Raw genomic sequence first — 27,212 nt, forward strand, 5'->3', positions numbered from 1 at the left:
AAAGCAACACTGAGAATGTTCCTGTAAAAAAAAAGTTTCAACAAAGCTGAAAATGAAGTTGTCGTATTTCCCCCATTTCTAATCAAAGGTCTCTTTTTATACCTATGAGAATTATGTTAGCCACACAGAATCATGCCAGGCAATCAACAGTCAAGTGGTAACGTAAGAGGATCCTCACATTTTTTTCAGAAGCACTTATCCGCCAAAACAGAGTCCTTTACATGTGGCCTGAATGTTATTTATTAGATGGGTATGTTACACCACACATTTGGCTCTATCAAAATACAAACAGTTGGATTGCCCTTGGTTTACCAAGTAATTCTGATTAGTTTGTATCAGTAAGCTCTTCCTTTCATAATGCACAAGTCTGTTCTCCCTTCCATACTCGTGTAATTTGCAGCCTTGTTAGAAATTTTGTTTCTTTGCAAGTCATTAGTAAGACTAAATAAAGCAAAGACAAGAACTGGTCGCTGGAAGATCCTGATGAAAATACATTCATTTGAGCACCGTTTAAAATCAAATTGAGACCTATGAGTTAGCCACATTTTAATCCATTTAATGTGTGCCACGTTGACTTCTGTATTGTTTTAGTTCTCAGTCAAAATATAATGCAGTACCAGTCAAATGCTTTACACAGTGTAAGTATATACAACAACAATATTACCTGTGTCAACCAAGCCTGTCACTTCAAACAAACATACCAAGTTCAAAGATTTATACTAATCTGCTCTGAATTCACATATCCACTGCAAAAATAACAAACACTGGCTAGGCTCCTTACACAGGAAGGCACACCATTCAGCTTAAATGGACTCATTTTTTAATTTGCTCATTTAGAGGCAATTGTCATTTTTCTCTTGGGGGCAGGGGAGGGAAACGCCAATGCACCACATTGTTTTCACTAGCCTGGAAGAGAAAACACTTATATATATATAGATATATAGATATGTATATATACACACATACGTATGTGTGTATATATATATACACGTGTGTGTGTATATATGTATATATACACACAAGTGTATATATACACAGAATATACATATATGAATATACAGAATATATGCACACACACTTCGCTCAGATTTGTTTACAAAATATGTAGCATTTTTATACCATCCAATAAGAGGTAAATGATTTTAAACAAATCTTATAGAAATGACATGTTATTGGAAATTTACACGTAAAAAAATCCAGCACAAAAAAATCCAAAAGCTAAAACAAGATTTTGCTACTAATCAGTGCTTCTATCACCCTTCAAGAAAAGAGAAACACAGTTATTTATATGTGATGTAAAGGCAACATTGAGGGTTTTTGTTTTTAAATTAACCACCAAATTTAACCCCCTAAGATTACAAAGAATCAAAGTTCATTTACAGATCAAGTGCAGTAAACTAAATGTTCCTTCAGCACAAAGCAGCACTAGAAAATAACTGGGAGAGGGAAGAGGGAGGCCAACTGGCTTAGCTAGGGAGGCAGCAGGTGGCTTCTGCAGCAGCCACATAGGTCAGTCTCCATCCTGAAGCACAGACAGAACCAAAGATTGTATTTAAATAATGATGACACGGAGTTGATGTGTTCAGGCCTTTGCCTAGCTTCTTTCAGCACTCTGACAAGCAATTTATATATTTGTATTATTCTGTATACAGTGGGCTGTTTTTGCTTTTGCAGTGGCTTGTCACCGAGAAGAGTCATAAGGAGGAGCTTGCAGACAGTTCTGCCACTAACATTTACCACAGGTACATGACACTGCAGATGTCAGAGGCATTTTTGAAATGTTTACGCTGGACAAATGGGTGTTACAAATGTTCCAAATGGCTTGAAAGAACATAGCCCATTGCTTGGGGACGAGGGGGGCAGATAGCCTGGAGAATCCACTGCCTTTACAGAAATGGAACTGCCACTTACAATCACATTGCATCTCCCCCTTTTTGAAGTTTGGTGTCAATGTCAGCTGAACTCAGTGAGGAGCGGCTGGCCTTTGCATCAGATGTCTGTGATCCAAATAGCTTGAGGAGCCAAGAACATGCTGCTAGCAGAAGGGCAGTCTACAGCTGTGGATGACAGCTGTCATGCAGTCAGCAATGCCATATAGATGTCCTGTAGGAACCAAGCATTCCATGCTAGTTCACCTGACGTCCCATAAACAGCAAAAGGAATAATGAAATGAAAGGGCTAGGTGGATCCGGGTGTAATATTAACCATCCTTTGAACATAGTGTCATTTTAGTTCTTAAATACGAGGCTTGACCAGTAGGACTCTGTTAGATGAGTTGGAAAGGAAGCTCTTGTCTTGTGAATATGAAAAGGAGATCTAACACTCCTTGTGCTAAGTTTTACAAATTAAGATTTTGTGTTCAGAAGGTAATTTTTCAGAACTCAGTTCAAGTCAAGCTGTGTAAAAATGTAAAGAGGCAGATAGAAATTTTTCAGCCATAACTCTACTACCAAGGACCAGACTTTGTAGCACGAAGTCAGGAAGGGCTGAATTTTAAGGTAGGCCTGGCCGGATTATACTGTGCTGGCAAGCAAAATGAGGGTAGTTTCTCCATTCTAAAAGCTGCTTCGAAAAAGTCGTTTCTGGGGAGGTGGTAGGAGTGACCTATTCACAGGTTCCTTTTTGTGGATGGAAAGACTGAGAAGGTACGTAGATCTCCATAGTGGTCTGCAGTCCACATTGAGAGCTCAGTGTTGAGAAGGAGTAGGGCCGTGTGTGTTCAGTATTCTTAAGAACCAGAAAACACATCCATTGGAGCTTGTTGTTGCAGGGGATAGAAGACTTATTCCATTATTTGTAATGATCTATATTCCAATAGCTCCAGCTGGCACATACAGCAAAGGAGATACATTCCATATGAAGATTTAACACATCTCACACAGCGATCCAAAGAGGCATCCAGAGAAAAGTATGGGAAATGAATTCAGCCACGTTCTCAGAAAGTCCGAAAGTCTCCCTGGAACTGCAGGCACACACTGCAGTAAATACATGAGAAAGGCAGCCTTACCTTGGATGCCAGAAGTGCGGGGGGCTAGTGGAGGTGGGATTCTTTTCCTGTAATAGGAGTAGGGAATACCTCATAGTATAGAAATGTGCCTCAACCTCACGAAGATGACAGTGGAGAGGTTCAGAATCTAGAGAAGAAGTGTGATTCTGGGAACCCCTTGCCAAGAAGGGGGCATCCTGCCACAGAGAGCCAAAAGTTTTCCAGACGTATGTAAGAGAATGTGCACAAGGCAAGCAAATGAGCGCAAACAGGGTTATGGAAAACACTGAGAGAATCACTCCACAGGTGGCTTGTGGCTCAACAACAGGATTGGCTAGGTAGAGAAGCACACAGCACAGAGGCACCTCAGAGCTGAAAGCCTTCCATGGGAGCCTCACACTGCTGGAAAATGTACTGTTGCTGGCTGAGATCCACCTGTGGGGCAATGCTACTATCTTCATCCTCTGTTCCAAAGTAGTGCTCAATCAGATCAAATGCCTTCTGATAAATCTCTTGATTCTCATGGCTCTGGAGGAACTCAATCTTGTCAAGGCCTGCAGAGAAAAGAAGTGAGCAAAAGTTACTGCTTGGTGAAGCACTACGACCAATGATCATCTTCAGTCTGTTTTAAACATCACATTCCATCAATCTTTAGAAAAAGATCCGGACATTTTTGTGACATTAGGTGGCTAAGTAATCATGTATCTCTGTGGCCAGCTATATCTGTGCCAAAAGAGTGTATGTGTATAGCAGTGGGGAATTCGTGCTTTGCCTCTCTACTGTATAGGTCTAGAAACAAGAAGAGGGAACAACCTCTGAGTCCAGGTGACCCAGAAGGGAAGGAATCCCCTGGGTCCTTTCAGTCTACCAATCTCAGCTGCTATTTAACAGAATGAATACTCAAATTCACCTGGAATCTGTCAGTCAGAATCTTCCAAAAAACCTCAATTATTTTATTCCAAAACGACAGTTAAAACTAACTGATTTTATTATGCAACTGGCACGCATACAACGACTATACACCCTGTCTGAACTGATATGACATAAACACACCTTTGTAGCCATACAAATTACTTATGGACTGCTTGCCACTTCAGTATTTTTGAAAATATAAGGAAAGCTGTGTTATAGGCAGGGAATGGAGAATGGCCCAACAGCACAGTGTGCTAAGAGGACAGAGGATTAAGACCTCATGAAGTAGAGAGCAAGCATGCTTACTGTATCCTTTGTACTTGCCACATGGAAGAGAGGAGCCAGCAGTCTACAAAAAACACATTAAGAAAAATCCCCCAGTACGGCAAGAGTGTTAAATGGTGAGCAACTTACAGTCTCTTCACCTTCAGACTTCTGCTAGACAATCTTATTTATGGCATTGAAAAATGAAATTAAGTTTTCTCAAAGATACTTAGTTATACTGAGAAACACTGCTGAGGTGGAGAAACAGATGTACCACACAGGACAGAAAATGTCCAGACTCAGCTGAGAAGACCTCAGGCCTTTTAACACGAAAACTAACCTTAAAGAGTAGCGGTACCTCAGAATCAGGTTGAAACGACCGCAGTAAATATCACAACTACAGCAAAGCAAAGGCAAACCAGGAAGTTGCTGCTGCTGGCAGAATTCTGCAGGGCAGCGGAGAGGGAAAGGATAGGCCTGAAAACAGAGCTCCTGAAGCTTATCTGCTGTGGAAGGAACATACTAAAGGCTGAATGATACCCAGAAGGCTTCCTCAATGTGAAAAAGAGGAAAGACCATGTGCATACATTGTCTCAAGTTACACACAGAAAAAGAAAGTAAATGTTGAAGTACATTGGTAGATGGAAACTTGTCTAAGAACAGTTAACAGTGATAGGGCAATCATTTCCATCTGGTCTACTGAAACTCTAATGGATCCATGGTCATTGCTCTAAGACCTGCCATCCACAGATGTTTTGCTCATACCATATGCTTCCTCAATAAGAGCGCAGTAAGGATTAATGCCAGCGCCACTGCGCTTGGATTCCTGCTCTCCAAGCCTCAAGATGTTCTCCAGCCCACTCAGAGCTACTTGCACAATCTTTGAGTCCATTACAGTAAGGAGGTCACAGAGTGGTTTGATGCATCCCAATTCTACTAAATATCTGAAAAACATTACAAACAATTAATCAGGTTCTATGTGATGTTACAGCAGATATTGTTATTTAATAAGCATTTAGTGTGAAGGACTAAGAACCAAAACAATCAGATAAAATATCAACTTGATTGGAGAAAACAGAAACTCTACAGACAGCTATTTGTATCTTACCAATTCTGCTAAAACACTGAAAATATCATATACATCGTATGTCTGTTTTATATATTTCTTTATGTACAATTTTCTAGCTTATATTTATATACATCTTACTTTATTTGCAAGTTTTAAATGAATATTATTAATATGAACTGCATTAATTTGTAACATTAAGTATTTACTTCATACAAAATTGCATATAAGCATAATATACTAGTATAAGAAAGAGGAAGAGCAATGCACATGATGCCCTAGTTTCAGGAGCTTGGCAGTAGGTCTCTGAGCCACTCCTCTCCAGTCTGCTAACTTATTTTATTACATTCTGAAATGACCACTGTGAAATAAGTTTAAAATTTAATTTTTCCACACATGAGAAATGGTTCAATTAATTAAATTAAATATTACAGATGAAATTCTCATGTGATTTCTCTATACAGGAATGAATACAGCTCATTCACACCTCAATCCAAAAATGACATTTCTGTAGACAAACATTGGAAGCACACAATTGTACACAGCGTCTGTCAGAATTGTACCAACTCTTTATAGAAAAGTTTTCTAGTTTCTAGATTACTAGTTTGATTCCTAGAACAAGCACTAGTTCACCCAATTGCACTGAAATATTTGTACTATTTCATACTTGATCTGTTCGGCAGAGCCTCCAGACGTTGCATTTGTGATTGCCCAAGCTGCTTCCTTCCTTGTTCGAAACTCAGCTGTTTGCAAAATATTTATAAGAGCTGGAAAGATATGAGCATCAATGACTGTCTGCAAAAAAGAAATAACATGTCAGGGTTATAACGAGAATTAGAAACAAATTTCTTGTGCTGGCTCATTTAACGTCTATGCTCAGGACCACACATTAAACAATGAAGCAAACTTCTCAATGGGCAAAAATTAGTTTATAGCTTTACATTCAAAACCCAAATTATCACTGGGTAAATGATTATTCCAAATTGAACAGATCAGGTGAAACTACCTTCATATCTAATGTGCCACTTAATTATATTTTGACAGCAAGAGAATGCCATATTTCTCTTACTTTTCCAGATAGCTAACCACTCAGCTATTAAGTCAGTAAACCACTAAGTCATTAGGATTCCCTAAACAGAAAAAGAGTTCATAAGCCTGATTATATGGCACTCTATTATGATTAGATTAGACAACAGGGCAAAGAGAGAATGTATTTTAAGAACTAAGAGTTCCGCAAAGCAAGCAAACACCTGTATGTTCCTTCCTGATGAAAAGACAAAGCAACAAGCAACAAAGACTGCTTGATAAGATGCTTAACTGCATAGCCTACCAAATTCATACAAGTCAAATAAGTATTTAGCAGCTCAAAGTTTCTAGTAACTTCTGGAAAGTATGTTCTGCAGTAAGAGACAAACAAAACCACTTCAGTACTATACCCACAATAAAGATCTGAAACACTTTCCCACGGATCACTAAAAGCATCAAGAGCTTAGGGCACATTTTTGAACAGCCCTTTTGTAAGCACATCATCACACAACTGGTAACAGTAAACTCAAAGTCAAAGAGATTCTTTGCATGGAGCTCCATAGAGCGGAACATACTGCATCCAGCATAAAGCTACAGACAGTTCTCTTTCTTTCTTTTACCCTTCCTGTTTATCTGGGCGTCCATGCTGCATGAACTTGCAAATCCACATGCACACGAGTTTTATCAACAGTTCCATGAACAGTCTCCCTTACACAGATTGTACACTTCTATAAAGGCAACCTGTGGGCCTCAAGTAAAAACAGCGTACCAATTTGAAAACCATCACAAAACACAACTTAAAGGAATTTGATAACAGAAAGCTCTTTTACATTTGCCTGTTTGCTACCACTGAAAGGCTTCATATTCGTTTTAGATTTGGAGGAAGATGTCCTCTAAGAGTGAGAAGATTCAACAGAAATCCTTTTCTATTTTCTGCACTGATAAAGGTACTGAACACTACAGTCTCCATAACCCTACTGCCAAACCCCAGGTTCTGAAAGGACAGTAACAAACACTAATAATGGAATGTCAGAAAGCCCAACACCGTGGTTTCACAACTCTCTCTCAGGTATGTCTCCTGGCTTCACTGATCAAAATGCAACTCCTCTGGAGTCTATAATAGCATATTTTGAAGGAAAGCCTTAAAGAGCATAAGCTTCAGTGTGGTGGAAAAAAACAAAACACTAATGCAGAAAATAAAGCATTAAAGGAGAGTGTTTGCAGCATCCATTATTTTAAAGCCCATGTCTCACACCCCTTCCTACAATGGTTATTCTTGAAATAGAATACACAAGGATTCCTAGCTCTGACATTTTACGTGGAAACAACATTTATTCCAGAAGTAGGTCACACATTCCTCTCAAGTACATTTATTTACATGATAACAGAGAAATACTGAACTACTGAAATAGACTTCTTCTTTCTCTTGAAGAAAAGTACACCTCAGGCAGAGCAAAACCCTTAAGGATTGTGGTAGGAGGAGACCCTACAACCAAAGACTTAAAAAGCGTTAACTTGAATGACTTTTTCCCCCTCTTACCACAGTCTCTGTCTGATATGGAAGTGTGATGAAAACTAAAGTAATGTGGTGAATATTAAAAAGTGCTCAAGCTCAGAATAGCTTTTAAGTAAAATGAACTCTTAAGCGACTTCAGTTCAGTAACTGGTCCTTGAAAAATCTAAGATGACTTGGCCATTCATGAAAATAGGTGGGAAACTTCTTCTTACTAGCCATAAGGTAAAGGATATTTAAACATTCTTTCTGGGCAGCTGATGTACAGTAACTTTATTTATGTAAGCCTTCTAAATATGTCTGAAATTTATAAAGAAATTTTATAACAGCAGGCCAACAGGATAAAAATTTAAAGAAACACTCCAAAAGAACACATTTTCAGCAGCTCACATGGTATTTTTTTCAATCCAAATTACCACTGTGCTTGCACGTAAGAACAAAATATATAAACAACCTTCTTTCAAAAGCAATCAAGAGCAGATGCACAGGAAAGTGTAAATCTTCATATTTTTTCATCTTTTCAAACTTCCCAGTTGCAGCAGTGAGTTCTAGTTTGACTACATCTGAAGGAAACAATACATGCTTGTTTGTCCTGAAGACAGCACACAGTCATTTCTCTGCTGTCTCTCTTTAATGACTTTGCTCAAAAGCCAGGAATAATCAGTCCTTCCTTGTTCACCTTCTCAAATGCCACTAATGTTTCTACAGCATTCTATTGCAACTCCCTCCACTTATCCCTTAGCATATGTAGTTGCTCTTTGTACAGAATCAAGCTGACATTCTCTGGTCTTCCTTAACATCCATGCCCTATATATTTCCTGAAGATGGTTGTACACACAGTGCAACACTGAAGGTTTATACTACAACTAGAATAAGGAATACCGTTTTGGCTTTATCTCTTTCCCTAACATTTATAATAATTGTGTTTGATTTCAGGCTGCTACTAGGCACTGAAACAACATTTTCAAGATATACCAATCTGTTTTCAGCCCAATAGCTAATGCAGAGCCCATCCATAAAAACATGAAACTAACACCAAAATTTATGCCCAACTGCATCCCTTCAGGTACACTGCAACCATTCTGACTCACAACAGAATCTTGCAGAAAACTAAAATTGAGTTTGAGTCAAAAATCTTAATTTTCAAATTTAATTTCAAACAGAATTGTAATACTCAGCCCTTCAACAAATCTGGACCTCACTTTTGAAGAGTTTTTGTTGCGTCTTTTTATAAAGATTGCATTCCTGTACTGCAAACCTCCAATAACTGCTCACCTTGGAAACATTCCATCCTTTTTATTTCTTCTAATCAAGTTTGTTCACTTGATAATATTTTGTTTTAAGGAATGGACCTATGTGGAAGTGAATTTTCAGAGATTTATTACATCTGCATCGCTGTCAAATCTAACTACTTTACAGCCAGTTAGGGAGCAACTCTTCAGCAGTAGTGTATTAGAAGTCAGTACATGAACTGGACAACACTAACTGAATTTTCTCCTCTTTGTTTCAGTTCCAACAAATAAATCACATATGGGATGCAAAAATACACATATAGTATGCAACTGTCTACACATGATTCAACATACATATGTGAAAGCAACCAACCAAGTCTCACAGTGTGATTGTGATTTCCTGCTCCTGCAAGCTGTCTCAGCAACTTCAGCAATTCAAAGATTACAGTCACCACTCTATCTGGCAACTGTAAGCATAGTCCTACTCCTACATTCTCCTTCATCAAGCTGGAAATTTCAGTTTGTAGGGATTTCACAGTAATTTGTGATCCAGGAAGCACTTGAGATCTCAGTTCTAACAGACTTTTGTCGTTTACACAGACACTAAACCTATACACTCCAAATTGTTTATAAAGTAAACTTCTAGATTGTTTACACAAGGTTGCTACCTGTTCCCAGGAAGAGCCTGCAATATAATGAACAGTACTGTGTTGAGGTGTCTGCAGCTTTGAGTCTCTTCTACAAAAAAAAAAAAAAAAACAGTAACAAACCGCTGATGTTTTCAGAGAGAATAAATGAATGAAAGGTATTCTAGCTCCACTGCCCTCCATATGGCATGATATATGGATTTACCATATGCAGAAGCCCAAAGGTAGACTTTTAATAAAACACAAATTTAACAATTTTTCGCTCTGAGTTTTGCTAGTCCACAGACAAATATGACATTCTCAGCAATCTCAGCAATATCTTGTTCCTGATTTTTTTTTTAAAGTCCTACCACAACAAGAGGCACAAAGATTTTAGACCATTGGTGCAACATATTTTATATTTAAATAACTTGATAGTTTGCCTATGTAAACAGCAACATTGTACATGAACTGCATTATTCCTTTTCCACAGCCCCAGTCTTATTGTGGCCTTTACAGACAATTTCTAACAATTCTCAGCTTGCATCTTCACCCAATTAATAAAAATGCATTTTGTTCAGTCTATAAAACTGATAAATAAGATAGCATTTGCTACACTTCCCTCTATCACATTTCAGCACGGATAGGAAAATTTACAGAAAAATATGGCACAGATCCAGATGTTACCATGCACAGCCACACTCCATGTTCCAGATGTTCATGTGAGAATTTAAGGCATATAAGAAAAAGTGGTAAGTTTTTTTAACCTGTCAACAGGAAAGAACTCCTACGATGTCTTCACTGTCAGATATGGAAGATTGTACCTGGTGTACTGCCTTTCATAGCTTTTCAACAGCTTGCGAAGTTAGACAACATTTTCTGAGGCATCTGATAGCCTTTCATACCCTTCAGAAGGGTCGACAGTCAGGATTTAGCTTCAGTTGTGCAGTTCTCCTTCTGATTCCCAGGAAGATGTAGTTCCCCTTCTCCCTGACTGGGGAAGCTATCCACTGAAGTACAGCAAAGCTGTATACAAACTAGGAAAATTAACAAACAAAAACTATACTTAGTGACAATCAAGACTGCATCAGGATATACACATCCAACCCAAACCTCAAAAGCACAGAAATAAAGAGGGGAAAGACTGCTGTACTCTATCACACTTTTCCATTGCCTAAACACTGTTCGATAACACACTCTGAAAGGCTTTCACTTCCACCTTTGGAGGAGGAAAAAAAAACCAAACACAAGCCTCCTGTGTTTTAAACTTCAAATACAAAGATCAGCGCTTACTTCCACACATTTCATGCATGTTAACTTATACTGCCTTAACACTAGAAAAAGTCTGTGTTTGAGTGCAAATCTAACAGTGATAGACGGTCGTCTAATCTTTTAGAAATGGCAGTGAAAGCCTTTGGAGTGTGCTATCAAACAGCATTATAGACAGTATGAAAGTGGAAATGAATATAGAAGTCCTTCCCTCTAACTTTATATTCTATACTTTAGAGTGGGTGAATGGAGGGAGTGTAATCCAACGCAATCTTAGACACTAAATATAGCTTTGTCTGTTAATACTGATTAGATACGTATTAAATTTACCAAAATACTTCATTTTCTTCTTGTTCAGAAGTGATTCATAGATTGCGGTTTGAGCACTACCCAAAGTTTCCATAGTATTCTAACACGCTGCTCTGGAGCAACAATCCACTCATAAGAATAGCTTGTAACTCACAATAATGTTATTTACTACATAAAACAGGTATTCAACTTCCAGGAAAAACTGCAATTACTCTTATTTGCTTTCTGGCTAAAGATTGTGTGTGTTCAAAACCTAGTTAATACAGCAGAAGCTGGAATTGATCTGGCTAGTCTGCCACCTGCAGTAGGAACTGTCAGACAACTTGGAAGTACTGGGGAAGAAGGAAAAGAAACTTAGTTTAGAGCTGCATCTAGTATTTCCTTCTATAAGGAAGGTCAGTTCTCAAGAACTGATATTTTAATTCATGGCAACGTGTAAAGTTGTCTTTGAAATTAATTTCTATGAAGTAAAAAAAAAAAGCAACTCATGTGAGATAGGTTCATCCATGCACTTATTTCAATTAGATGTTCTTCACAAATAGGAATTATCCCTTGTCCTCACAGCTACTGAAATCAGACAAGGATTCTACTCTCCATTTCAGCATAGAATCATCTTTAAGAATCTTTACCAAATAGCATATTCCAACTTCAAAAATTATTTTGAAGTATTTTTCATCTCAAGCATTTACAATGACTGACACTGAGTAGGAGTTACTTGAAGGAATATCTCAGAGAAGGAATTTTGTGAGAAAAGCAGGCATAACAACTCCAGATCTGATAGGAGGTTTCATTACACCTTAAACTTCACAAGACAAAGTCTCCAGTCAGACTACACTTAGAAGAATAAGAGCTTTTCTAGAACATTTTTACACATCTAGGATGAGACTTTCAGCATGTGATAATCACTGCAATTACACCTGTAGTTTCTAATTTTATTTCCAAGAAAAAATGGCCTCATGTTTTCCAGTCAAGCATGTTGTAAACATTCTGAAACAGCCCTTACTTTAGTTTTCCTCTAACAGGCCTCCTTTCACGGTGTCAAAAATGTAAGCCTCAGGACAGACATTGTTTGCAAAATGCCACAATCACCAGGGTAGTTATCTTCCACCCACGATCAGAATAACTCCTTATTTTAATTTCAGTTTCATAGGTGACAGTATGGACTGTATTGGCTATTCACGTGGGACAGCCAGTGTTTCACTACATAGTATGTGTTCAAAGTTCAAAGGCAGTTCAATCTGTCTGAACTGGAACCAAGGGATAACTAAATGAGGAACTATCAATTTCGCTTTTGAGAATTTTCTTCTTACGTTTTTCCACTGGAGTTGGATGAAAATACTCAACAGATAGCCTTCCAATATTGTCTGTGGTACAGTCTAAGGCAGGCTATGTTATGTTTAAATCTAAACGCACTTTGTGATTTGGTTTACACTACATTTTCTTCATGATGCAAGAGTTCTGAGAAAACAAGCTTCTGTCCACACAACCACAAATATTTTTTTATGCAAAGCTAAGGGTTCTTCCCTACTTCCAAATGATTACTAGCTAGAAATGAAGATGCAATATTAGTGACTCATGCGATTATTTCCCCCCCTCTCTGCCTTCTCATCTCCCTTTCCCAAGCCAGAAAGCAATTCTATTCTGTTCAGTAGAAAGGGAACCAACATAAACAGGTGATAAGACACCTTGAAACATTTAAAAGCTACTAACACACAACCAAAGACGTACCTAACAATTTTGTTTTGTTAGATAAGGCTAATTTTGTGAAATGAAGATACTACATTATCATCACTTAATTGGAAAAAAGATGGGACAACAGTTTAAAAGATACAGTCTTATAAAAGCTGTAGTTAAGATTCCATCTAAATCCTTACTTTTGGACATTTGAGCAGTGTGTATCAGGTGTAAGACTGCTATGCTAACAAGGACAGTCAATACTAATTGCTTCATTTCAACAGAATGATATAATACAATGAATGTAGAAGGCACAGAAGCAAATGGATTATTGAAATAGCTTCTAGGTGTTCTATAGTATAAATTACCTCTAAAACTTGAAAATGAAAATAGAAATCCTGGCATTTCGAAAAAAAAGCTCTATTAGCAAATTTTAAATTTTATTGATGCTTCAGATACTTGTATCTTTACAGAATGACTTCTGTGAATATTTCTGATTCTCTAAAGCTCTTTTTTTCCTCGCAGTTTGAGACATTCCTACATGGTTATGCATCTTGAAGTACATCTCTGACAGACTTGAGAAAAATAAATGCATTGGGTTGGACTGCTCTGCAGAACTCCTACGCTTAGAACTCTTAGGCTTCCCAGGAAAACCTTCTAGATAAAAACAGAGAGGATTTCTAAGGTAGTATGGATAAGGCAGCCAAAAGATTCTTCACTGAAAGGAAAGCAAAGGCAAAAACATGTTTACCCTACTGCAAGTGGTACTGACTGCCTTACTTGCAGTGCTAACTGTACAACAATCAAAACAGCTGATACAGAAAAAAGCAGTGACACAGCGGCTGATTTTATACAGTTCATTTTCTTAAACATTCATCTACTCCAGATGTAATACATAAGCAGCAGCTCAGCCAGAATCAAATTTTTTGGAGCTCTACCACGGTTAGATGACATGACCATATCCCTTTTATTTCAGACAAAGAAAAACAACACAAAAACATGATCTTCAGTATTAAGAGTAAAATTTTGACTGAGAAGGACAACTACAACTGCAGAAGATTTCTTTGCCCTCGGTTCCATTTTAGTCACATCCTTGAATCAGATTAGGAAGACCTCCAGTGTTTCACCTTCCATAAGTTCTGTTTTCTCACCTCCTTGCTTTTTAAGATGAGTATCTCTTAAGTTAGATAAACATTCACACTCAATTCTAAGCATCTTAGGAGAGACTGAGCTATCTTTCTGAAAAACCTTATCCTTATTTCCTGCTCTTTCCGAGAGGTAGATGAAGATCTCATTTGAGTCAGCAGCTGAATGTGGTTTATAAAGAAGGTATACCTGCACAGATCACAACCGCCACTTGCAAAGCAGGTACTATACATTTTTTTTTTTTAATAACCTCCTGCAAATTTTCTACAGAAGTAATCAATCCCCTTGGTGAAAAAGCTTAACACTTCATGCTGACTCTGATGATATAGAATGAATAATTCAGAGATATCAGATATAAGACTAGTAAATATTAGACTGCCTTAAAAGGAAAAGTATACATTAGCACAATTGACTAATGAAACATGGACATGGCCTAGTTTATGTGCACCCATGCATTACTTCTCCCAGGTTATTAGGCAGTAGCGAAAATATTTCTAATGTCTAATATTTCTGCTATCCATTTCTGTTCCTCAAAGACCCAATGCCTCCAGTTGGACCTCAGCATTCTCTGAGAATGCTCTCTAAATCCCATGAGAAAAGCACTGAGAAATATAACTTCAGAAAAATCAAATTTGATTTATGGGAGGAAATTTTCATTCAGGATGGTAACCTTGTATATTTCACCAAAATCTGTTTTTCCAACAATTTTGAAAAAGATAAGGTACGAGGCATCGTCTTTGAAGCAAAAAAAAAAAATCCCTTAGTATAGTCATTCTTAAAATTCCAGATCCAGGGAAAACAATCTATTTAGCACTTTTTTCTTTTTATAGTTTAAGAAAAAAAATCTTCTCTGTAGAGAAGATGGTCAATCTCCCATTTATACCGCCTGAAACAAGTCCCGGGATTTCCTCATGACAGCTGAACTTAAATCATGACTCAGAACAAAGATGTGTGTTTTTGGAGGCCTTATCATAATGGCTGACACAAAGGACTGAGACTTCCATTTGCTTTTCTGTGCTATTACATAACATAACGGATTACAAAATTTGGTATAACCAAGAAAGACAAATCACAAAGCAAAAAGTTTAATATCCTCAATTATGGTTCAGATTAATAAAAAGCAATTTCAGATTTGGCTAGTGCACAACTGCCAGTACTAGGAATTAGAAGAATATATAAATAGGAATAAAGAAAGTATTTCACAATGTAGTTCATCCATATTTGGCAGTGAAACCAAGAAACATCTGAAGTTATTTGATTCTCAAAGTTTGTAGCTTACTCATTTCTTAGTCGAGAATTTCTGTATCTTAGAGATTGCCAAATGCATGAAGGGCTGTCTACCTCCCTCATTATCTGTTTAATATTATAAAATTAAATAATTCTAATTTGCATCCGAGAGATAAGAATATTTCTATGCTTCTATTTTGCACAGAGCCTATAAACATGCTTCTGCTTCCAAATAATTATAACCATGTAACTGTGTATACATACAACACAAGAAACAGTTTATCACCCGATGTTCTTTTCTAGCCTGAAAGAAAGATCACTGATCATAGCTGAAAAGGTTACCTGGATCTGGGCTCTGTTTCCAGCTGTTATATTAGATATTGTCCAGCAGGCTTCCTTTTTGATAGATTCTTTAGGGCTGCTTAGCAAATGCAGTAAACTCTGCAGGGCAGAACAATTTAGAATTACCTGAACACAAAAGAAAAAAGAAAAGCACATCTTAGAGGAGATTTAGGATAGAGAATCACCTTGAGAAAGAAATACAGAGTCTTCAAAAGCTAGAAAGCATATGCCATTAAGATATTCCTAAAACGCTTTAAAAGATGAAAAATAAAAATAAAAGAGCAATAACTAAGAAATAAATGCTTGTATTTTACATCTAGAAAAGCTAACAAGCAAAAAAACTGAGTAGTTTAAGTAACATAGGATTTCATAGAAACATAGAATGGCTTGGGTTGGAAGAGATCTTAAAGATCACCTAGAGCCAATGCCCCGGCCATGGGCAAGGTTGCCACCTACTAGATCCAGTTACCCAACCTGGCCTTGAACACCTTCAGATATGCGGCATCCACAGCTTCTGTAGGCAGCCTGTGCCAGTGCCTCACCACTCTCTAAGTAAAGAAATTCCTCCAACTTAAAGTCATAGAATCACCAGGGTTAGAAAAGATCTCCAGTGTAATCTAGTCCAACTGCCCACCTACCAACAATATTTCCCCACTAGACCACATCCCTCAGTACTACATCTAAACATTTATTGAACACCTCCAGGGACAGTGACCCAACTATCTCCTTGGGCAGCTGGTTCTAGCACCTGACTATTCTACTGGAGAAGAAATTTTTCCTAATATCCAACCTGAACCTCCCTGGTGCAGATTGACACCATTCCCTCTAGTCCTATGGCTAGGTGAAGTGGGAGAAGAGGCCGACGCCCACCTTGCTGCAGCCTCCTTTCAGGCAGTTGTAGACAGTGAAGAGGTCTCCCCTGAGCCTTCTCCAGAGAGAACAATCGCAGTTCCCTCAGCCACTCCCCGTAAGACCTGTGCTTCGGACTCCTCACCATCTTTGTTGCCCCTCTCAGAATGCACTCAAGGGTCTCAATGTCTTTCTTGTAGCAAGTGGCCCAAAACTGATCTAACCTAATTCTCTCTTCATTTAATTTAAAACCGTGTCCCCCCTGACCTATCACAATCAGACCAGAAGTATGAGAAGTATGTGCCCCTCCCACTTATAAGTTCCTTTTAAGCATGAGAAAGCCACAAGGAGGTCTCCCCAAAGCCTCCTCTTCCCCAGGCTGAACAAGTCCAGCTCCCTCAGCTTTTTTTTTTTTTTTTTTTGCAGGATTTCTGATCTTGGAATCTGTGAACTCCCTACCTTCCCTCTCTCCCCCCTTCCATCCTCCAACTCCTCTTCAGTCTTTGGACATGTTCCTAAAAACTTTATTTAGCAAATTAAGTACCTGGGGGGGGGGGGGGGGGGGGGGGGGGGGGAAGGTTATGGTTCAGCATTTATCAGATATCTGTCAGGACAAGAAAGACTGGATTTCTTTTTCTTCACATATACTACCTACGTTTTTGGCCAATTCCAAGCACTGGCCATTATTAATTGTTGGAAATGAGATATTACAGAAGTGTGCGCTCTGAGGATGCATCACAAGAACAGAATATCCCACACTCAAAGGGATCGACAAGGATCATGAGTCCAACTCCCAGATACACACAGAACCACCCCAAAAAAATCAGACTGTACGTCTGACAATCCTGTTCAAATGCTTCTTGAACTCTGGCAGCTTGGGTCCATGACCATTGCCCTAAGGAGCCTGTTTTGGTGCCCAACCAGCTTCTGGTGAAGAACCGTTTCCTGATAACCAATCTGAACTTCCCCTGTCCCAGTTTTGCACCATTCTCCTTGGTCCTGCTGCTGTCACCAGAGAGCAGAGATCAGTGCTGCTCCTTCACCTCCCCTTGTAAGGCTGGGCTGAGGTCTCCTCTTGGCCTCCTCTGCTCTGGGCTGAACAAACCACAGAACCTCAGCTGCTCCTCATATGTCATCCCCTCCAGACTCTTCACTATCTTTGTAGTCCTCCTTTGGGCACTCTCCAATCGTTCTATGTCCCTGTGGTACTGCAGTGCTCAAAACTGCACACACAGTGCTTGAGAAGAGGCAACATCAGTTCAGTGTAGAGTGGGAAAATCACTTCCTTCAGCTGGCTGGCAATGCCATGTTTGATGCACCCCTGGATAGGGTTCATATTCCTGGCTGCTTGGGCACATTGTTGACTCACATTCAACTTGCTTTTGGTCAAGACTCCCAAATCCCTTTCAGTAGGGTTGCTGTCCAGCATCTCATCCCCTAGTCTGTACACATAGCCAGGGCTGCATCTTCCCAGGTTCAGAATCCAGCACTTGTTCTTGTTGAACTTCATGTGATTGGTGATTATCCAGTCCTCTGATTTGTCTAGATCTCTCTGCAAGGCCTCTTCACCCACAATGGAGTCAACAGTCCTCCCCAGTTATTGTCAGACAACTTGTTCAAAACACCTCTAGTTCTACATTCAAGTCATTTATGAAAACATTAAAGAGAACTGGCCCTAAAACTGAGACCTGGGGAACTGTGCTAGTGACTGACCACCAGCCTGATGTAACCCCATTTACTATTACCCTTTGAGTCTAACTCATCAGCCAATTGCTCACCCATCACATTATGTTTTTGTATAGCCCTATCAGATATTTTGTCCAGAAGGATACTGTGAGAAACAGTATCAAAAGCTTTACTTTTGAAATCCAAAAAGATAACATCAACCATCCTCCCTTGATCAACTAAATGGGTGACCTTCTCATAAAAGGAAATTAAATTAGTTAAACAGGATCTTCCCCTTATGAACTTGTAGTGACTCTGATCAATGACCACACTGTCCTTCAGTTGCTTTTCAGTAACACCCAGCACAATTTTCTCCAAAATTTTACAAAGCACTGAAATGAGACTCACAGGCAGGCCTGTAATTACCAGGATCTTCTTTCTTGTCTTCCTTGAGAATTAGAACAACATTTGTCAGCTTCCAGTCAATGGAGACCTTTCCAGATTGCCAAGATCATTGAAAAATAGAGAGTGGTCTTGAAATGCCACTGGTCAGCTCTCTGTGTACCCTGGGATTTGTTCCATTAGGTCCCATGTACTTTATATACACTTAGGTGCAGTAGCAAATCCTGCACAAGTTTGAGGTTGGCTGAGAGTTGATCCTTACCACAGTCACAGTCCTCCAACTCAGAGCACCTGAGATGCCACAGTCCATCATCAGACAGAGGCAAAGTAGTCATAAATGCCTACTTTGTTTGGGCGCACTACAAACAGGGACATATTCTTACCAGGATATGAGCCCATGTTATCTCTGGTCCTCCTTTTATTATTAGCATATGAAATGTATCTATATATATCATCCCCCACAATATTGGTCAATTTCTACTCTAATTCTGCTTTAGTCACACAAATTTTCTCCCCGCAAAGGCAAACAATATCCCTGTAGTATTCCCATGTTTCCTGACCTTGCTTCTAGTAGCCATACAGGTTTTTTTTCCTAAGCTCTAAAAGATCCTGTTCAGCCAAGCCGTCTGTCCCATCTGCTTCACTTCCAGCATTCTAGGATTGCCTGTTTCTGTGTTCTCAGGAGGTGGTACTTAAGAAGTAGCCAGCACTGATGGAAGTGTGCATTTGGAAGGCATTTTTCTAGAGGACTTTACTAACTTGTTACCTGAGCAGCCTGAAATCTGCTCTCCCCATATCAAGAGTTGAGGTTTTGGATGCAGTTTTCCCATCACCAAAGATTTTCAATTCAACTACTTAATGGTCAATATGGCCAAGAAGGCCACCAACCACCACTTCACCCATGAGACCTTCTCTATTCACAAGCAAAAGATCTAAGAGAGGACACAAACCTTTTTCAGGCAGCTGCCTTGTATTTTGTTCACATATTCAGAAACACGTTTACTGTCAAAGCTGGACTCTTCTTTCTCCCTCACCGATCTGGTTATGGATTTTTTGTGCATCTTCTGGATCCCTCTTTGTCATATGCCATAGCCTCCATGCAAGACTATCTTCCTTTAATTATCCTTAGAATTTTAGAAACATTTTGGTATGCTCCTCTTAAAAAAAAAAAAACAAAACCAAACACCTGCATGCAGCTAAGTAGTTGAAACATTTTCTTGAAGTGAAACCAAAGATTCCATAAAGTGAAATGTAGTATTTAATTATCTGCCTTACACATAACTGAGTGATCATCCCTTATGGTTTTATTAAAAAAAACAACAAACAGCTATGTTATCAAAATGTATCTCAATCACACTTACAACCAATCTGAAAAACAGTCACTAAAAAAAAAACCAGAACACCGCCTACAGAATCCAACCACAGACTATGAATAAACATTATTAACACTGTAACCTCCTCACCCAGCACTAGTTACAAAATACTCAAACAGTATCTTGCTGTTGCTAACTCATCTTTATGTCTGATCTTCTTGCCACAGAACTACAAAATTCAAACGGATACGTTTATATAAACCAATAATTATTGAACACACCTCAAGGTTAGGAAGTTGGATTTTAACTTTAGCATAATTCATGTGGAAGAAGTAATTCAGTGCTTTGTGTGGGTAATCAGATACTATCAGTTAATTGTTTTTCCTCAAGCTCTTCATGTCATCTAAAATCCCCAGCTACTAACACCATCACCTGGATGTCCATCTCAATGCCTCCACCACACACACCTTCCCATTTTCAGCTACCACCGCTTCCTGATCCTATTTCTGCCATCAGCTTTAATAACAGTTAACAGCCCACCACAGCAAGCCTGCCTGAGCCTGTGACTTCAATCCAATTTGCTTGTGCATTTGTCTGACAGCTCCGCATCACACAGGCATGCTTTTCATGCCTTTTAGTTTGTGAACAAGAGGTGGAGGCCAAAAGTCAGCAAAGCTTCAAAAGCAGCAGCCTACTCTGTACTTTTCTTTCACATATTACCAGATCCTCACAAAAGAATGTCAGAATACACAAAAAAATGGGAAAAGTTTAACAAAAGGTACAGTAGATGAAGCTCATAATAGGATTTTCTGCTCTGCTTGCAAGAAAGGTTGCCACCAGTCAGTGGACCACGAATAACATGTATACATGGCACAGACTCTGTTTCCACTGATTACAAAAATTAATAGGAACTGCCACTTCTTGCAAAGCCTACAAATCAGTAGGTTGACAACTATGTACCTCTGAGGCAACACATTCCTGGCTCCCAGTTTAACTCCAACACAATGGTGTGAGCCACTGCTTCTTACTTCTCCAAGCACATGCCCAGACTGTTACATATCATCAAAGATCTCACCACACTGTTTTGGTACATTCATCACAGACTGTCACTGGCATCAAATCCAACAGGCTGTCAATGGCCCCACCACACTACATCACTCAGTATAAAATTCAGCCTAAGAGGAAGACTGCTTTAAACAGAACAGAAAAGGAAAAATTCAAAGAGTATTGCACAGCTATATAACAACTCCAGACACAGCAATACAAGAATAAATAGCAGTTCAGGAAAAGAAAACCACTACATACAGCAATTAGTGTCAATCTTTCAAACTTAAAAAGGAACAGGTACAGGTACTTGTGAGTAAGTTACATCAATATTAACAGAGAAATGAACAGGGGTACAACACATGAAGAAGTGAATCCATACCTGGGTCTGGATATCATCTCCTGTGACAATATTCCCAACAGCTCGTAAGGCAGGAGATACTACCTTATAGTCGTTATGCCTACAATTACCAAGATTGAGATGTTAACCATCTTGAATCACCTTCATCTTCACATCTTCAAGGAAGAAACATTTGCCAGGGAAAAATATGCCAGCTAAGACTGACTTATCTACCATTATATGAATCAAATCCCTTTTGATTTTAAACTAATGGCAACTCATTCTCGAGTTCAAAACTTTTAGGCCCTAAGATATCATTCAGCAACATAAAAATTGAAATATGACACTACTATAATACAAGCACCTCACAGTACAGGCATCTTAGGGAGCAGAAAAATCAACTTGAAGCATGGAGCATGCTTAACGTAGCATGCACAAAGGCAGATAATGAGACAGAGGAACACGGGCAGAAGAGCTGCATTTAACTCAAGCACATCCTCAGCCAGACATTTAATCATATTCTGTCATTAAATGCATTTGCACAGCATCTCCCCATTATCATTATTAAAGGAAAAGTAAATAATTTTTTCAGAAATTAAAATACTTAATAAAAAGGTACTTTAAGTAATACATTCTATTCAATAATTCAGCAGACTGCTTTTTCTAATAGCCTTTTTAATTTACATCATGGAAAACTATTGTTTCTTGTTCTTCTGTATATTTTACAAAAATGCAGCTGCTACATGTTGGAAAAAACAGCACACGAAAAGCTCCACCATTCCTGTTACTCATGACAAATAGAGAGGACTGATTAGAGACAGGTTAAATTATAAAATTCAGATTGTTTTCATTCTTAGAAAATTAATAAATTTCAAGATATATCTAATTGTGCTTTCTGGTGCAAGAACCATGAGTTTAGGGAAAAGAGAGAATAATGCATTTACTCAGAACAAACTTCTTACATCAGCAATTCCACAAGTCTTCTGCAGACTCCTGCATCAATCACAGCCTGGATTTTATCGTTGGGGCCATCAGACAAATAGGACAAAGCCCAGCAGGCATCAGCTAATACATCTGTATCGTTGACAAAGAGCAGCCAGGAAAGCACACTAAGACAAGGCGAAACCTGTAGAACAATATAAGAGATGCATAGATTATGCAATCATAAGGGCTGGAATATCTATTAACATGTCAGTTAATTCTGTATGCATCATTACAAAACCACACACTAGCATCACAATCCTGAATATCTGGCAAATTTCAGACTTCAGCAGCACTTTGGTGTAGGGCTGCAACTACGCTAGCAGAGAGGAACAAGCAAGCAGAAAAGCACCTAGAATTCTTCAGCCTCTACAGTACCATGTCTGCAAACTTAACCTCAAACTTCTCCATCAAGGCATGCCGTTCTCTGCACTAAAGAAGCCAAGATGCAGAGTTTTTCTCTACTGTGCAATGAAATTAACAAATAACCAGGAGGCAGCAATATCAAAACAATGGTTGTGAACGTCTGCCAAAAGAACAAAAAACATTCAGAAGCTTAATTTGTAATAAGCGCACCATTGTTTCAGAGAAATTCAGAAATATTTCTGTGTAGTTTAAGCTTAACCATTCTTACTTCTTCTTTGGACATCTACACCTCACAACACATTACCTTAAAAGGAACACATTTCTTACCTTGGCAAAATCTGGAGGAGGATTTTTCCCTCTGCAGAGATTGGATAGAGCCCATACAGCATTTCGGGTCATAGTGATACGATTCTGTTTTGAAAGTAATCTAAAACAAACAAATTCAAAAGTTCACAAATGCACATTCAAAGCTAGGCAACCCAGTATGGCCAGCTGCCCAATTCATTCACATGAATTCAGGCCTATATTTTAATCGATGTCAGGGGAAAACATGCTAGAATCTTTTTCCATAAAACCAGATCCTGAGGAAAATTACGCTTCACAGCTGGATACTAACATTCACATTAGACCTTTGAATCCTACTACAGCATCCCAAACTGGTCTCTTTCTGAAGTTCTCACAAGATGACACATACACCATCTGCAGGATTCAGTTTCTGCTGCATGAGACACAGGAAGGACAATGGTGTAACGTACTCTAATACAGATATCTTCATGATATCTGCGTGCCACAGGACTACCACACTGGTCAAAGCTGCTTCAGTCTCTGGCATATTGTGCATTTCCTTATCTGAGATTAATCCTAGCACTGCTGCTCGTTAGTTAAGTCAAATACAATGCAAAGTCTATCTGGAGCACTTTCCAGACAGCTTAAAAACAACTAGCCAATAAATCCACAGAAAATTCTGATTGATTGTCAGAACATTGTCTTTCATTATGCCTTGATCAAATACTTCAACAAGTTGTCCAGAGTCGTTATGGAATCTACCTTAGACATTCCAAATTTGACTAGTTAAGTGGCTGAGCAATTCTGATCACACCTGCCATGAAAAGAAGGTTTGACTAGACAACCTCCAGAGGTCGCTTCCAACTTAAATTACTCTATGATTCTTATTAGTTCCAGGCATCCACCCACCGTGTAGAACAAAATAGCTCCAGCTTAGCTGGTCTTAACACAATTCCTTTTTAGTTCAGTTACAAAATAAGCCCTCAAAAATAAGCCTAATTAGTCCACAAAAAAAAAAATTATTTTTCAAGGCAAAACAAACTTCACTCTTATCAAGCACTTGCGTAATATTCTGAAGAATGTATTAAAACAGACTTACTGCAGTAAGGGAGGCAGAATATTACAGTCCAGTACATAGTCTCTGCACATTGTGCTGTCTCCAGCAATGTTGCCAAGAGCCCATACTGCCTGCAATAAAAACAGAATAGTAATTGTTTTTATTTTCACAATTCAAACCATTTAGTATGTGAATTAAGAGTGGGAGATCATCTCTGTTCTCACCATTATATCCTGGACAATACACAAAAGGGGAATGCATTCTGGTTAAGAGTTGCAAATATACACCCAAGCTCGTTAAATTATTCAGGAATGTTTACACAGGTCTAAGTACCCAAGCAGTCAATGGGTATGTCACCAAAGACTGCAGGCAGTCAACCTTACTCTGTCCACATGAGAGCTCCTCACCTTAGGCTCAGTAATGCACTAATTGTACATGCCCCCTGGTTCAAGTCCAGATGGTTCATAGCACACGTCAAGCAGGTTTGTATCTACCCAAAAATGTGTACAACAGCTCATATTAGTATTTCCTAGGAAGCCATAAAAGCATGCATTGTTTACACAGTCACATTAAGAACACTGATAACAAGGAAGATGGAAAAGATGATTTAAATACAAAATAAAACAATATTCAAAAATAAAAAAGTTCAGATGGACATTGTTATATTTCTTTAAGAGAAAGCAACACAAAACAGAACCAGTATTGACTATTTAGATATATGCATGACAAAATGTAAGGACAATAATTTTCCCCCTTGGGCGTCACTGTTACCCTAACCCCTTATTTTGAGTAGTAAGACACAAAATACCAAAGGATGATTAAAAAAGCATGAAATCTATCTTACATAATACCAGAACGAAGGAATTCATTAATTTTGTTTAATATATTCAGGTCAAAAGGTGTTTCTGATATCACTTTCTACTAGTGTGAGAACTGTAACTGAGAAGAACTTAAAGAAAGCAGTCTATATCAGCAGAACGATTCACAGACATTTTACCACAAGAGTATGAAACTCACATGTTGTTGTATGTATTTTAAGTTAGCAGAGGTCTAAGTGACATATGAAATAGAATACCTTCTTAGTAGGTAAGAGCTATACAAAATCTATGCAACCACTGGAGATATCATGAACAGCAGCAGTTCAAAGTTTTTAAAAGGCAGTAAAAGAGATGCTACTCTACAATATAAGGAACTTTTCTTCCAGCCTCTGAAGTTCTCCCCCCAGTCACTCTAAAGGCCCAAAAGATAATATTCTCTAAAAAAATTAGTACAGCTAAAACAAAATAAAATGAATACAAAAAAAAATCTGTACATACATATTTAACTATATTCAGTTAGCTGCTAGGTACACAAAGGACTTACCCACAATAATGCGATAGATTGATCAACTGATAGATCATAAGTCCCTAGACTGCAAGTTGTTAGAGACTAGGAGACTATTCTGGGGAAGGATTTGTTTTGTTCTCCTACTGTTTTTCAGGCTTTTGCTGTCAGCCACAGTTAGAATACCAAATCATACTGAGCTTTGCTGTGACCTTTGTCACTACTAATTCTGTGTCCCTCTAAAGCTAATCAAGAAAGCTTATTTTTCATTCCAGTTGTTACTGTTTTACAACTGTTCCAACAATAGTTTATCTGAAATTAACCTGTAATGTTGGGTCCAGCAGCCTCATAGATTCAACATGGAAAAGACAGCTAAAAGAAAAAAATTAACCTAAGAGACAGAACTTATACCAGCTCGTCTAAAAATTCATTTGTATTAAAACTGTCATTAGACATGCCTGTTGCTCACTGCAACGCTTTCACTTCTGCAGTGACGTGACTCCCTAGGCACAAATCAAAAATTTCAGCAGGCTCTACACAAACATGTGAATCTTGGTAAAAACAGAGAGGGAGAAGGATGGCATCTTCGTGTAAAGATGCAACCTCCTTTTCTGGACAGTCTTATGTCCACTGAAACACCCTTGGAGGCTGTACTTCACTTATCTGTGACCCTGCTTCTGCCATTATAGTAATACTTGTTTTCAGATTTAACAACAGCAATAATCACTTAATACAAATGTCTACTCTGACCTTGTATGACAGACTGGTTTTGTAACTGCAAAACTCTCAATCTCTCATTAGAAAGTCTAGCCAGAGAAGTCATAAAGCATCTTTACCGTTTTCCTACTCTTGATTTTGAAGGGCAGAGAAGTCTGTCTCAATAGCCTGATATCACAGAAGCTGGTAACAATGTTAGAAGAAATTCTAGCATTAACAACTGGTAGCTCTGGATAGTACAAAAGATGAAAAGGAACTGAAATACCTTCAGCCAAAGTATGCAGAGTTAAGTTCAAATATCTTTCCTCGAGAAATTGTTTCAAGTCTTCTGATAAACAAGGAACATAAGTCAAGCTCATTCAAACTTCTCTCACCAGACACTGCTATAAGCACAAAGCTACCTCATGGTTTCCACAAAGACACGTGAACAGTGACAAGTGTCTTCAGCTTTTCTGTCTGAATAATGTTCAGTAATTTTCACTGATGACTTTCATGCACTCATCAAGATGCAAATATCTTGTTTGCCATAACATTATGGTTTCATTCTGTACATCCTAAATCAAAGAATCATGGAATTGCTCAGGTTGGAATAGACCTTAAAGATCATCAAGCACAACCACAACTTAACCATACTACCCTAACTCTAACAGCCCTCCACTAAATCATGTCCCTGAGCACCACATCCAAATGATTTTTAAACACATCCAGGGATGGTGACTCAACCACCTCCCTGGAGAGCCTATTCCAGTGCTTAACAATCTGTTCAGTAAAGAAGTTCTTCCAGATATCTGACCTAAACCTTCCCTGCGGCTACTTGAGGTCAATTCCCCTTGTCCGGTCACCAGTAGGAAGAGAGCAACCCCACCCTCACTACCATCATCTTTTAGGTATTGGAAGAGAGCAATAAGGTCTCCCATCAGCCTCCTTTTCCCCAGACTAAACAGCCCCAGTTCCTTCAGTCGCTCCTCGTAGGGCATATTCTCCAAGCCCTTCACAAGCCTTGTGAAATTCAGTTTTTTAATCTTTTTAGATAGCTGCCAAGGTTAAAGAATATTTATTCCAGTAATCTCAAGAGTTTATTATTTAAAATATCAAACTCAAATAAATAAAATTAATTTCAATACTTTATCCACACCAAAACTCAAGAAATGAAAAGAACCTATAACTTCAAGGTCTGCAGATTTTTAACCAATATCAAGTTGTGTATAAATTGGAAATACAAATGTTGCCTTGTCAATTTACAGGGTGTATTTTTATAGAACAGCATAAATTTCCATG

The 27,212-nt window shown here is 38.5% G+C and overlaps 1 protein-coding gene across 1 annotated transcript in view; it reads right to left on the reverse strand.

Moving 5' to 3' along the window:
- Positions 1 to 222: 222 nt before the first annotated feature.
- Positions 223 to 27,212, reverse strand: part of KPNA1 (karyopherin subunit alpha 1) — a 51,707-nt gene continuing 24,717 nt past the window's right edge. Inside the window, exons 7-14 of the mRNA NM_001030774.2 lie at positions 23,937 to 24,025; positions 22,880 to 22,979; positions 22,168 to 22,331; positions 21,248 to 21,326; positions 15,593 to 15,718; positions 5,896 to 6,023; positions 4,928 to 5,106; positions 223 to 3,540 (exon numbers count right to left, since the gene is read on the reverse strand). Coding sequence (NP_001025945.1) covers positions 3,353 to 3,540; positions 4,928 to 5,106; positions 5,896 to 6,023; positions 15,593 to 15,718; positions 21,248 to 21,326; positions 22,168 to 22,331; positions 22,880 to 22,979; positions 23,937 to 24,025 — 1,053 coding nt within the window. The 3' untranslated portion in view covers positions 223 to 3,352. The remainder of the gene's footprint in view (positions 3,541 to 4,927; positions 5,107 to 5,895; positions 6,024 to 15,592; positions 15,719 to 21,247; positions 21,327 to 22,167; positions 22,332 to 22,879; positions 22,980 to 23,936; positions 24,026 to 27,212) is intronic.

The sequence above is a fragment of the Gallus gallus genome, chromosome 1, assembly GCF_016699485.2.
Source record: "Gallus gallus isolate bGalGal1 chromosome 1, bGalGal1.mat.broiler.GRCg7b, whole genome shotgun sequence".
NCBI lineage: Eukaryota > Metazoa > Chordata > Aves > Galliformes > Phasianidae > Gallus > Gallus gallus.